A 13,872-nucleotide genomic window follows, 5' to 3' on the forward strand; every position below is an offset into this window, starting at 1 on the left:
AGAGAACTCAGGGAGCTCTGAGCGGCCGTAAATCCCGTGACTCTCCAGTCACTCAGCAAGGGCGAGGGCGTGAGGACAGCTGGCTCCCTGCCACGATGAGTGGAAAATACCCAGCTGTCAGTCCCTCTCTCGAGATGACCACGCTCATTATGCCAAGTGGGCAGGAAGGCAGGCCCGCCAAACCAATTAGAGAAAACACGAAGGTGTGGCTGGCACACTGAGAGCACAAGGCAGCCTCGGCCAGGAAAGGCCAAGACCAGAGGGCCTGCCCCAGGTGTGCCAGAAGTGCCTGCGGCCATGACACTGACCCTCCCCGGCTGCTGATCAACATGACCAAAGAGGAATCCGCTGCAGAGTCAAGCTTTCCAGATCCGGGCAGAGCTGGCAAACCCCTACCCCACAATGACTGAGAAAGGCGTTTTCCAGAACCTGGGGCACCGAGATCACCCCTGCGCACTCTTGCTGCTACTATCGGACGCTGTGGACAAGAGTCCTGGGGTCGCCGAGAGTGCTCACCCAAGGCCCAGTGTTACAAGACACAAGCACACGGCAAGCACTCCCACAACGTCACAACCGTCCCTCCCCTCCCTGCTTTAGGAGCTGGTTAGGAAGTGTGCCAATCCGGTGGCAATTCACCCACCTTCCATCCACAGGTGGCAGCGTTCGGTAGCACCTCTCCAGGACATCAAGTCTCCAAGTGGCTCCCAGATAATCTTTAGAACACGAGGGCTAACACATCTTTGTGCCGTTCCTCTGAGTCTGCGGTCCTGCTTCCCCCTGGATGTTCTGCACCAGAGGACCACCACAACCAGTAGAAGACTTGGTGTCCCTGCCACCACAGACCCCGGCAGTCCTCACGCCCGCCCCCTTGGGCCTGTTTCCGGGAGGCCAGCCTCAAGCTCCAAGGCGCAGGCAAACCCTGAACCGAATTACACAGCCCCTGGCCGACAAGGGAAAACACAGACACTCCAGAGTCCTCCTACGTGGCCGTGCACAGCACCGTCACTGGGCATCTGTGGGGAAAACCCTAAAAGTAAGGTTTCGAATCCTGCAAAAGTTCCTTTGAGTAATTCTGGAACAAAAAAATCATTTCCACAAATACTAACTTTTAATCTCTACAGGAGGCTTTGTACCATTCGTCACTAAAACTCTCTCAAACACAAAATAAAAGTTTTCAAAACCGTAACACATCAAGTCAGTGAGGAGAGACTAAAAAGGTGGCGAGTGGCTAAGCTCTACAGGTAAGAATGAGTAATTCTCACCAAGCAGGCATCTGGTTACCTGCCAGGAGAAATGAGAAGTTCCTTCCCCTATACAGGTGAGGGGGGGCCTGGGACGCAGCAAGGGCCTGCACGGACCACAGAGCACAGCACCCCTCACACCCGCGGTGGGGACGCAGGAGCCATCCACCCAGGAGATCCACGAGGCAGGCCCCTGAAGCTAGCCAGCCCTGTCACACTTCCTCGTGGAAAGCCTTCCAGGCCCCCAGCAGCCCTCCTCATAGGTAAACTCGGCTATAGCAGGCACCTGTGTGTCCAGTACCCGACTGACCAAGCGCCTTTGTGCATAGGACCCGAGGGCTGTCGTGGGCGTCTGCCTTTCACTGCATGAGGTGAGGCGTGTGCTCCCCGGTTCCTGCTGGTGCATCCCCTTCAGCCAGTATGTCTCGTGATTCTGAGGCCCCAGGCTTAGGCCAAAGTCTAAGCTTCCTGTTTGGTTCTCTGCTGCAGTCCCGAGAACAGCAACGGGCACCCAGTTGGGGCCCCCAAGTATGTGCACGAGCAGGAAACAAGGACAACCGCCGTGTCCTAGGATGAAGCCCTCCCTCCTGCAGCCCGAAGGGGCGTGCTCACAGACACAGCTGGTGAAGAGGCCTGGCCTGCATGCCGCAGGCCCAGCAGGTCCAAGAGTGCTCCGGTCTCTAGCTCAGGGGCCACAACGCCCTGGATGAGGCATGCTATCCCTGTCTCGCTCCCACGGGCTCCGAGGCCACCTGAATGCACCGTGTCCCCAAAGCAAGGCTGAAAGCCAACCCTGCACGGCAGCTGCCAGCACCCACAGGGAAGACACCAACTTCGTCCAGATGCAGGGCTGCAGCCCTATCAACACCCACCACCACCCTGTACCTCTCCTGAATCCGATAAAAACCACGACACCCATTCGGCCCCACGCGCGCCTCCTCTTCGGTTTCTGCCCCTGCGGCGGCACCCTCCCCTGAAACGTCCAATTACTCCCGTCAGGCTCTCCGCATTCCCCGATCAGACCTTCCGTGACAATCCCACAGTTCGGTTCTCTGAAAAGCTGCCTCCACGTGGCATTCCCTTTGCAGCTGGAGGCCACATCTACCTCCCTCTGTCCCCCAGGGCCTACCGCAGGCCTCAAATGCAGGCACTGTCTTCTTGACAGGAACTCAGCATCCAGCAAAGAAAACCAAACCCCAGCCCTCAAGAAGCATGCTGTCTAGTACACGGGGTTTCTCTCTCTTACAGAGCAGCAAGGAGGCTGGGGAAGGTGAAGGGCTAATCCAAGGTCACAGAGCCATGTGGCGTAGGAGCCACGCCTGGGACCTCACATACAGAAGTGCCCAATTCAGCATAAAGCAAGAGCGTGAACTCTTCCAACACAGGCTCCGGGCGGGCGGAGCGGTCAGGAATGCTCCCGGGGGCCTCTCCCTCCCCAACACCCGTTGAGGCAGACTGCGGGCAGCCTGACGCCGGGGCCTGGCTTGCAGACAGCGGTACAGGGGTCGAAGAGCAGGCTCCGCGAGAAGCCCCTGAAAAGAGACAGAACCTTTATTTGACAAACAGCCGCTCAACTCCTGGCACGTGGGAAGGTGCTCGCGCTAACGTTACTGCTACGCGCTGGGGGGGAGAAGCCGATTCCGTACGACGCAGGCGCTGCGAAGAAACAAGATGACAGCGGGCACAGGTGAATTTGGGACAGGAAAAGCCTCTCGGACATGACTCTGGAGCCTACTCCTCCCGGGATATGGGGCAGGGGTCACAGGTGCCGGGCGCGACCGCCGCGAGGGACCAGCCGCGGCCGGGCGGGTCTCGCAGGCGCCCCTCCACCCCAGCACGACGTGCCCATCACCCTCGCGCCCCCCGGGGCCCCACCGCCGACCGCCGCCCCTCACCAGAAAAAGGTGTTGGTGCCGTCGTCGTAGACCTCGGACTCCGTGCTGCGGCGGCCCGCGCCCGGCCCGCTCGCTCGGCCTGCGGTCGCGCCGTCGGGCGGCTCCTCCAGCGAGGCCTTGCCCGCCGGCACAGGGGACCCCTGCCGCGGTCCCCCCGCGCCTCTGCGCTCACCCCTCCGCATGGCGCCAGCCCAGCCGCTCCGCCCCGCGCCTTGACCCCACGCACAGCGGGTCACCGCGAGGGCGCGCTGCGCACGGCGCGAGGAGCGCCGGGAAGGGGTCGCGGCGCTCCCACGGCGGGGTCTTGGGAGAGCCCGGGTTGGGGGCGGCTAGGAAAGGGTGGGCGGTGCCTTGTGGGATTTGTAGTCCCTGCGGCCGGGCCGCGGGGCACGCTGGGTCTCGTAGTCTCCGAAGCCGCGGGTCAGAAGCAGTGCTTGCTGGGAAGGATGCCGCCTCGTTGCTAGGAAACCGGAACCCGCGGGCCGGGTGAGCTGGCGTCTCCCCGCGTCCTGGCGCGTAGGGGCAACGCCAGACCCTCCTGCCCCGGCGGCGGGCCCCGATCGTCTCGACCCCTTCGCCCTTCCGAGCGCCGGCCCTGGCCGCGACGCAGCCTCGCCCGCGCTGCCTTGGAGCGTCTTCCCGCCGCGTGGTCGCACCCGCGTCCCTTTGGGGCGCCTCTCCACCCTCTATCCGACGTGCGAGGGGCCGGGTGCCGCCAGCCGCTCGGGGCTCTAGTCCGCAGGGTCCGCGGGCAGGCGGGTGGTTCTTTCACGGGGTCTCCGCGGTCGCAATGCCGTGGATTTGCTGGTTTGGGTTGGCTCAAATTGTTAATACGATGACGGCCCCCGCAGAAAAAAAAGGAAAAAAAAAAAAAAAAGGCCCCGAAGCTCTTTGCTTTGAAGAACAGTGGCAGCTCCTTTGAAGCTTCCCGCGCAGTTACATGTGACACTAGGTGTGTGCCCAAGGGAGGATACAGAACAGGACACAGATGTCCGTGGCAACATGATTCGCAGTAGCCAGAGGGGCAAGCAAGCTGAGGTCCCAGAACTGGTGGATGGCTACCCAAAGTGTGGTCTGTCCGTACAACCATGGGAAATCACTCGGCCCTAAACGAGGAACAAGGTGAACCTGGAAAGCATTATGCTCAGTGAAAGAAGCCAGTCCCAGAAGATTACATATTATATGATCCATTTACACGAAATGTCCAGAATAGGCAAATTCATGGAGACATTAAGATTAATAGTTACCACGGGCTGGGAAAGGGAAGGGGGCTGGGGGAGGTGATTGCTAAAGGGTACTGGGTTTCTTTAAAGGGCCATGGAGATACCCTAAAATTGCGGTGATGGTTGCACACATCTGTGAATTCACTAAAATCTACTGAACTGCACACTCCAAATGGCTGAATTGTGTGATATGTGAACTACACCTCAAAACTGTTTAATGTATATGTATGTGTTTACCTTGTGAACCCTAAAAATGAAACCGTCAGTTACTTTGCAAGCAAAATGGGTTTATTCTGGAATAACATTGCAACCTAGGACAAGCTAGCCACAAGAAAACCATAGGCACGTCTTGGGAACAGAAGGGAGGAGAGCTCTTTTACAGAGGGAGGGAAGAGTTGGGGGAGGGAGCTGTTATAAACTAAAAGTCCATTCGAGTAAACCGAGAGTTGGAAGTATAGTGGCTTCTTATTGGCTGAGCTGTTGCCCCAGGAAGAGAAAATCTTGCTTCCTCTTGCTGGGGTTCTGAAGTACTCTCCACCTGCAAGGTGTCTACCTTCCTGTTGGCTGTGTTGACAACTAGTGCTGTGCGTGAGCGCTCCCCCTGCTGGCCTCCTAACTCCATTATTTTAAAATATTAAAATTTTTTTTAATGTTTGTTTATTTTTGACAGAGAGAGAGAGAGAGAGAGAGAGACAGAGAGAGAGAGAGAGAGAGAGAGAGACAGAGCTTGAGTGGGAGGGGCAGAGAGAGGGAGACGCAGAATCCGAAGCAGGCTCCAGGCTCTGAGCTGTCAGCACAGAGCCCGACACGGGACCCAAACCCACGAACTGCGAGATCATGACCTGAGCTGAAGTCCATCACTCAACCGACTGAGCCACCCAGGCACCCCCAAAAATATTTATTTATTTTAGCGTGTGCAAGTGGGGGAGAGGCAGAGACAGGGGACAGAGGATCGGAAGCAGGCTCTGTGCTGACACGCTGACGGCAGAGAGCCTGATGTGGGGCTCAAACTCACGAACCTCGAGATCATGACCTGAGCTGAAGTCAGACGCTCAACTGACTGAGCCATCCAGGTGCCCACCCTCCTGACTCCATTCTAAACGCGATTTCCTTTTATTAATTTTCACATTTTCCCCTTTTGATCAAGATCGCTCTTTGAAAGCATCCTGATCAAGAGTCAGGTTTTCCATATTTAATGCTTTTGTCTCTTGGTGCTAGGGAGGACCTTTTCTGGTTGTCATGTTCCATGATGGAGGGAAAGTGCACAGCAGTTGGAAACCACTTAAGGCCACGCTGAGTAACAAGGAAGGTCAGGAGGGAGGACTCCCAGGTGCTCCCCATCTCTTGTGCGTGTTTATCAAGATCATAAGCATTGGAGATCATGGCTTTGGTACACCATTTTTACAAAAGTTTGACAGGTGGGGCGCCTGGGTGGCGCAGTCGGTTAAGCGTCCGACTTCAGCCGGGTCACGATCTCGCGGTCCGTGAGTTCGAGTCCCGCTTCGGGCTCTGGGCTGATGGCTCAGAGCCTGGAGCCTGTTTCCGATTCTGTGTCTCCCTCTCTCTCTGCCCCTCCCCCGTTCATGCTCTGTCTTTCTCTGTCCCCAAAATAAATAAACGTTGAAAAAAAAATTAAAAAAACAAACAAACAAAAGTTTGACAGGTGACAAAATGCAAAACTTAGACAAAACAGAAGTAACACTACAATTCCAAATCGTGTGATGCTTCTAAACTAGGATCCTAGGACTGAAAGTAGCCAACTGAAATATTTATTGGCACCTGTTCTGACTTAGGGGAGAAGAGTTCTCCCCACAAAGGCAAACCTGGAGTCACATATGCCTCCTGGAGGTCCCCACTTGAAGCAACCACAAAAGCAGAATAGTGAACGCCATGAGAGGACACAGGATCAGGTGCGTTTGGGGGGTTACAGTGCAGGTATAAACATGATGCAATGACTGATGAACTCTTTGCAATAGCAAAACCTCAAGGATGTATTAAAACTATGTTGTTATCTTGGGGCGCCTGGGTGGCTCAGTCGGTTGAGCGTCCGACTTCGGCTCAGGTCATGATCTCACAGTCCGTGAGTTCCAGCCCCACGTCGGGCTCTGTGCTGACAGCTCAGGGCCTGGAGCCTGCTTCAGATTCTGTGTCTCCCTCTCTCTCTCTGCCCCTCCCCCACTCTTGCTCTGTCTCTCTCTGTCTCAAAAATAAATAATAAAAACATTTTAAAAAATTAAAGAAAAAACTATGTTGTTATCTCAAAAGAACCGATTGGAAACAACTGTTACCCAATCAGACGGCCTGTGTGCTCGCTTCAGCAGCACATATACCAATCAGACAGCCTGTAAGGTTGCAAATTCAGAAGCTATGAATCTGGATAGGAATCCAGAGCCAGATACTCGTTCAGATGAAGGAAGGACTTGTGAATCCTGAGCCTTCTAACCATCCAGAAAAAACAGCTGAAAAGATGAATTTGTCACAGGTTCGTGATGAGGCTGTTTACAAAAGGCCATAATCAAAATAGATTTTGTCTTTCTCAAGGTTTTGGGAAATGCAGACAAGGGCATTGTCTTTCTGTGAAAGAGAGAAGCAGCAGCAGTGAGAAAAGGTACAGGGGCCTGTCTGGACGTCTCGGGACAGTGTCTCGTCAGATGTCCTGTGCTTCAATTCTGGGAAGTCCACTCTCAGGACACCAGCTGGTGTGCAGGGCTAGTCGGGGTTTGGTGCTGTCTTCAGATGCGTCGTGTGAGTCCAAGAGTTTATTCCCTGGAGTTTGGCAGCACGAGGGTTGGTTCAAAGTTCCTGATAAGGGCCTTTCCAGTGAGTTGAAGAGAGCCTTTCTGGATGTGTCATTTTCCCACAAATGAAGTCTCCAGATTGCAAGCTATGATGCTTCAGGTCGTTGTCTCCAGGAGCCCACTGTGAAAAAGATTGCTCTACCAAAGCATGGTTACTTGCTTTTTAATGTTTGTTTATTTTTGAGAGGGGGGGGGGCGCTGGGGGGGGCGGGGCACAGAGGGAGACAGAGAATCTGAAGCAGGCTCCCCGCCATCAGCACAAAGCCTGATGTGGGGCTGGAACCCACAAACCATGAGATCATGACCTGAGCTGAAGTTGGATGGATGCTCAATGGACTGAGCCACCCAGGCGCCCCAAATCACGGTTACTTTTAATGGAAGCAATTAGACCTTTACAGTACTGACATGTATCTCCTTTTAGCAACTGTGGGTCAGGGAGGCAGGGCCAAGTGCACTGGGCATCTTGTGACTGCCTCAAAGGGTGAGAGTCTATGAGTTTCCAAGGGAGTGGATCTGAGGTTTAGACGGACCAATGGCAGTTCTTCTGACCAAGGTATTTGGACGGTCTCTACAAACTGTCCAATTAAGTCTTAAAAGTGTTATTTGTGCATCTGACAAACTCTGAGGATTGGGGATGAAATGCATGGTGACAGTGCTACAAAACCGGCTGAACAGCACAGACTTGCCAAAGCCACCAGCCAGTAAAATGGATTGCCTGGTCCTATGCAGTTCAAGAGGGGTTCCCAGGTAGGGATAATCTTTTCTAACCGAATTTTAGCCACAGAAGAAGCAGTGGCCTGTCTGTAAGAGAAAACTTTGGCCCAGCGAGAAAACATACAAACCGTGACAAAAACATATTTATGTCCACGAGATGGGCCAGCTGTGTGAAATCCATTGTGTGAATGGGATTCTGTGGATGGCACTTCGGACAGTTAGGACAGGAAGGTGGGCACTTCTCGTTGCCTCATTAATATTTCCCCACCAGTGTGGGTCACGAGTGCTGTCACTTTGTCAGTAGGTTAAATGCTCGTCCAGGGGTAAGTAGTGGGAGTTTTAGACTTTCTGATGGGGCCAGATTATTATTTGGTCCAAACCAGAGCTCTCTTCCTTTCCAGCCAACGGTTCTTAGATTTCCCCCTCTGGGACCAATTGCTGGGCATCCACATTATCATATGAAAAAGCACCCTTCGGACCAGATTGGCCTTGGGAGCAGCGAGCTGTGGCAAATGGTGTCCGTAGGGTGGGAGGCTGCTGAGGAATAAGGATGCTGTTTATTGCTTGGAGGTCCCAGACAAAACTTCCACCTCAGTCACTGAGTTTTCTCAAAGTAGGTGTTCCGGGGGCGAGTACGGGAGGCAGTGAAGCCCCAAGCTTGGTAGTCCTCTGTAACGGGCTTGATGCCTTGAAGGGCGTGCTTATTTACGGGGTATTCATTCGTTCTTGTTGGGAGGTGCACCGATACTGCACTCAGCCTGTATCAGTTGAAGATTTTGCCCATAGAGAGGGTGGTAGATGACCCACTAGGGGCCAACAGCCAGTGTCCTCAGACTCAGCGATAGTGCCATCGAAGACACAGCATAAAAAAGATACTGAAGAATCATTCAATTTTCCCTGGTTGCCCATTTTGATTACTATTGTCAAATTCTAGAATTCTCTCCTCCTTTTGGGAGAAGCAAATTCTGACATGATGCTTTTCTAAGAAATCTCAGCCCAATAAAGGAGGACTAGAGGCAGAGGAACTGAGGAGAAAAGGGCGCATACCCCTCAAAGGGCCAGACAGGAGGAGTAGGCTCAGAGACAGGAACCTGTTGGGGTTTATGAGAGAACCCCACCATCGGAACCGTGTTAATACGTTGCAGCAGGGGCTGCATCATAGCTGTGGGCTGGGCACCAGGCGCACAGTTCCAGGGCCAATAAGGACACAGAGAGGTTCTCTCCCAATCTGGAGAGAAAGGACCAGAGCCCCATCAGTAGGAATTAGGAGGACACTGGGACAGCCTCACGGGAGCACTCCGTCTTCCCCAGTGCCTTGGCTCTTTGTAGTAACAGCAGAAACAGGAGGCAGGGGTTGGGTTTGTTGAGGGGCCTTCATTTGCTGGAGCTGAAAATTGAGGATTGTAGTGGTCTTTCCTTTAGGTGACTCCTCGAGGATGCCAGCGAGCTGGTTTGCCAAATTAACTCAATCCAGAGTGGACATAGTTTCCCATTATATCTTGGTCCTTTTAACTAAAAGAGAACAACCCCAGTTCAGTCTGTCAGTGGACATGGAGTTAAGAGCTAGCAAGGTGGATTCAGCATCTACAGCAATCCAGAATGGCCTTCGAAGATAATGTGGAGTAGATGGTGATAGTCATGAACAGGTTCGTCAGGCTTTTGTGTGCAAGCCTGGATCTTGTTCTGATCGACAGGCTTAGGAAAAGCTGTAAGCATTCAGTGGAGATTTCCAGTGAATGTTCTAGCATCTTGCCAAAATTTAGGCATCTGTTTCTTTAAATCCCTTCCAGGATGTTCCTATTAGGATGTTTTCATCCAGTGTTTGGCCTGACCCTCACCAACACGCATGTGGACCCATTGATATAAATCTGAGCACTCAGATTAGTAAATTTGAATAACTATGTTAAATTCTTCAGCAAATTTATGGGGTCTCAGTCACTTTAGGAAACTCTTTCACTATGGCTCAAAACTCAGCCTTAATCCAGGCAACGTAAGCAATGTGGCGTTCTTCGGGACCCCCAGCAGAGTTAACTGTAGAGGGGTAGGTATTAATAGGCTTGGGAGAGGAGGGGTGAGGAGAAGTTTGGAGGGAAAAGGAAGCTCAGCAAAAGGGTTAGAATGAGAGGTAGGTAGAGGGGGGTTGGGGACAGTGAGGAGAGAAGAGAGGGAAACGGTGCCAGAGGTGGGGCCTGAGCGCAAGGCCACCCCACCTGTCAGGAGACAAAGAAGATGGGGAGGGGACAAGGCCTCAGAAGCCATGTGGACATCTTTCAATTGTTTGCCTGCCTCGGTTAGTTTACAAATAGTACTTTGCAAAAAGGCAGACTTTGAATCCAAAAACTGTTGGAAGCCTCAAGGTATCAATGAAAATAAGCATCCAATTCGGTTTTGACAATTTTAGAGCCCATGGCTGTCCGATTGAGTTCTGAGGAAGGGAATTTTGGGGAGCTCGAAAGTTCCCCATAATGGCCATTGAAGTTGTAAATTGTTTTTTGTTAAGTTAGTCCATATAAGAATGCACGTGAGGAGGGAGCACAGTTTTTAATCATGGAACCGGCGGGGCTCCCAGAAGAGTGGGGGCAGGGGCACCCTCAAAGCATTTTGATCACTGGAATCCCATTTCCCACAGGCTTTTCTCCGGAGCCAAGAGGAAAATTCCTGAACAGCACAGCCCCGGTAGGAATAGCCGGGCTCTAGAAAGGAGTCAGACAAAGGCCACATGAGTACTCTCTGAAAGGATGAAGCCTTAGAGCAGGTCCCGAATAAAGTCTGGAGAGCTCAAAACAGAGAGTGAAGCACAAATCCAGGCAAAAACTCACATTCAAACCCCAGGGTTGGTGAGGAAGCAGTGAGCCCAGCTGGCGCTGAGGGTGCCGGCACCTGTTTGTTTGCTCACCAGCCTCAGTCGCTGGGTGGGGTTGGGGATGTGTGTGTGGGTCCTTCCTGCATCCCACTTCTGACACCTAGTAATGTTTTCCTTAAAAATAGATCTGCCAGTTATTTTACCAGAGAAATGGGTTTGTTTATTCAGGAATAGTAGAAAATTGCTATTTGGGACAAGCAAGCTATGACCAAACCATAGAGAGTTCCCTAGAACAGAAGAGAGAAATGCTCTTTTATAGAGCAAGTGGGGGAGTTGGGAGGACCTCTTATAAACTAGAAGTCCATTGGACTAAGAGCTGGAAGTGTAGTGACTTCTCATTGGCTGGGCCGTGATGGTCCCCCATTGGCTGGGTTGTTGAGGGAGAGGGAGGGGAGAAAACCCTCCTTCCTTCCCTGGGGCTGTGAAGCCCATTGGGAATGCAAAGGGCTGCGGGAGTGAGGGATGCACATGAGAGCTCCTCCTGTTGGTCTTCACTGAGTGTGAGTCAGGTTTCCTTTATTCTGTTTCACTGTATAGATATCTATATAGAGATGTACTCACCTGGCGCCCTTTCCCAGGCCCACCCACCAAGCATGGGGCCTGATTGTGATGTGACTCCAAGTCGCAGTCCCTGACCACTATGCTGAGCCTCCCAATAGGCCAGGCACCAGTAGATGTGCAAAGAAATGCTGGCCCCAGGAGGTGTGCTCTCTGGCTTGTGAAACTGAATAAAGGAACCCTTGTTTAGAATGGAGTTGGGAGACCAGCAGGAGGCGTGCTCACTAGTTATCAACTGTAGAGCCAACAGGAAGAGACACACCTCGCAGGTGGATGCCACTTTACAACCCCAGGAGGAGGAAGCGAGCTTTCCTCTTAGGCAATAGGCTAGCCAGCGAGAGGCCACTACACTCCCAGCTCCCAGTTTACTCCAGGGGACTTCTGGTTCACAACAGGCCCCTAACCACCCCCTTCCTCTGTTCTGGGAACTTGCCTGTGGTTTTGCTGTAACTTTCGTGTCCCAGACTTGAATTCTCTGCTATTCCCAGATAAACTCATTTTGCTGGTAATTATGGTTGACGGTGTTATTTTTAAGGTTAACAAGTCTTCCAGGATGCCCTCTGTCCAGCCCTGGGCCAACTCCACACCCCAGGCCCTGACCCCACCCACACGGGCCTGGGCTGCCAACTTCTCTGTGGCCACCGTCCAGTGCACGTGCGAGTGTGAGGCTAGGGCTGCACCTTGGTCTCCGTCCCAAAGGCCACAAGGAGTCACACAAGGTCACTTTCACCCGAACTAGGACCGCGGTCCCCACTGCACTGGCCTGCCCAGACTGACACGCCGAGACTTGCTTTATCCAGGGAAGCGATGCTGGACCCGGGTGCCTAGAGCAGGTCAGCTCCCACCCCCCCTTCTTTCCAGCAAGCACCCCACGGGCTGGTTCCTCACTCTGCCCTGAGGGCCCCTCAGAGCCATCCTCAAGGCCTCTTTTCTCCACCCCAGCTCTGTTCCACCCAAATTCCCAGTGCTGCCCTCTGCTGGGGGGATAACTTCTTGGATATGGGTATTTCTCCCAAACTGTGCTGGGAGCCACCCCCCTCCTACGTGAAGGGGGCCACTGCCTCTCCAAGGCACAGACACTGGACAGGATAGGGCTGGGCAGGGGTGGAGCTGGATAGGGTCTGTCAGGTTTGGGGGCCGGAGTGGAACACTGGGCAGGGGCTGAGCCAGACCCCCGGGGGGTGCCCTCTGCCCTGAGTGCAGACCACATGTTAGTTAACAGTCGCCACCAGGCTCTGGCCACATGCCAGTGAGAATTCCCAGAGCTTTACAGACGCTAACTATTGTGGGGCACCCGGGCGGGGCTCAGTCGGTTGAGCATCTGACCTCTGCTCAGGTCATGATCTCATGGCTTGTGGGTTCAAACCCCACATCGGGCTCTGTGCTGACAGCTTGGAGCCTGGAGCCTCCATCGGATTCTGTGTCTCCGTCTCTCTCTGCCCTCCCCCCGTTCATGCGTGCTCTCTCTGTGTCTCAAAAATAAATAAGAACATTAAAAACAAAAAACAAATGCTAACTACTGTGACCTCCACACCCTCTCGGGTTCTGTTTTTCGTCTCTGGCTGAGAGACGGAGATGCTGAGGCACAGAATGTTGGTGAGCCCCCTACTCTCAGCTCTTCTGTCCCCACTGGAACCTAGAGCTTCTCCCGACCCCCCTGCTCTGCAAGGAGCGGTCCACCTGCGGCCTCGCCCCTGGGCCTGAGCTCACCTCCACCGTGTCCCCGCCTGGACCACTACCCTTCACTTTGGGTACCGCCTGGCTCAACCCTCCCTTCAGATACACGTGGCCTGGCAGGGTCCACCATGGGACTCAGGAGCGGGGAAGTTGTCTCAGAAGCCCAGCACTTTGTGGCTCAGGTGGCCTGGTGGCAGGTCAGAGCACTTAGCAGAGCAGCTCTGACGACGTGGTCCAACACCCCGTGCCTGGGGCTCGCAGGGGGCCCGAGTCAGCAGGACTCACCCCGCCTGGGGAAGGGCCCAGCGGCCCTGGGCTTCCTCAGCCACACAGGTGATTGCCTGAAGGCCCAGGCACCGGGGGCCGTGAAGGCGGCCGATTCTGGCCTCTCTCAGGCATAGCTGGTCCTGTGAGCACAGCACATGGAGCCACAGATCTGGGTGGCATGTGTGCTGGCCTCAGATCCCAAGGTTTCCCGAGGCCCGAAGGACCCACATTCATGGTGGTAAATACTGAAAGTATTCACAGAAATGCTCTCGTAAAACACCCTTACAGGGAAGGGAGAGACATCTGCGGGTGTCGGGACGACGCCTGTAAGTCTGTAAAGGTGAACACACTGCGGAGAACTCCCCCACATTCTGTTTTCTGAGGGCTGACGGAGAGGTTGGGGCTACGGGACTGTCAGCCCAGGCAAGAACGACTCTCTGCTCCTTAAAAACAGGAGCTGCTGGGAATTTAAGGCCCAGAGGCCTTGGCCAGGAGAGCATCAGGGAGACAGAGCTGCCCCCGGGGCAAGGACATCAGGGCCTGGGGTCCCCACTCTGAAGGCCTGGTCTGACAGGCAAGGACCTGTGTCTGGCCGATCCCAGGAGCAGAGGCCCAGCCTGGGAGAGGAATCTTCCC

The 13,872-nt window shown here is 54.0% G+C and overlaps 1 protein-coding gene across 2 annotated transcripts in view; it reads right to left on the reverse strand.

Annotated features, from left to right (window-relative positions):
- PTDSS2 (phosphatidylserine synthase 2) overlaps positions 1 to 3,473 on the reverse strand; it is a 23,770-nt gene extending 20,297 nt beyond the window's left edge. Inside the window, exon 1 of one of the 2 annotated variants that reach the window (XM_040464248.1) lies at positions 3,137 to 3,473. In XM_040464248.1, coding sequence (XP_040320182.1) covers positions 3,137 to 3,318 — 182 coding nt within the window. In that variant the 5' untranslated portion in view covers positions 3,319 to 3,473. The remainder of the gene's footprint in view (positions 1 to 3,136) is intronic. The other variant, XM_040464250.1, reaches the window with a different exon arrangement.
- Positions 3,474 to 13,872: the final 10,399 nt, after the last annotated feature.

Source organism: Herpailurus yagouaroundi, unplaced genomic scaffold (genome assembly GCF_014898765.1).
Source record: "Herpailurus yagouaroundi ecotype Mexico unplaced genomic scaffold, PumYag 438, whole genome shotgun sequence".
Lineage (NCBI taxonomy): Eukaryota > Metazoa > Chordata > Mammalia > Carnivora > Felidae > Herpailurus > Herpailurus yagouaroundi.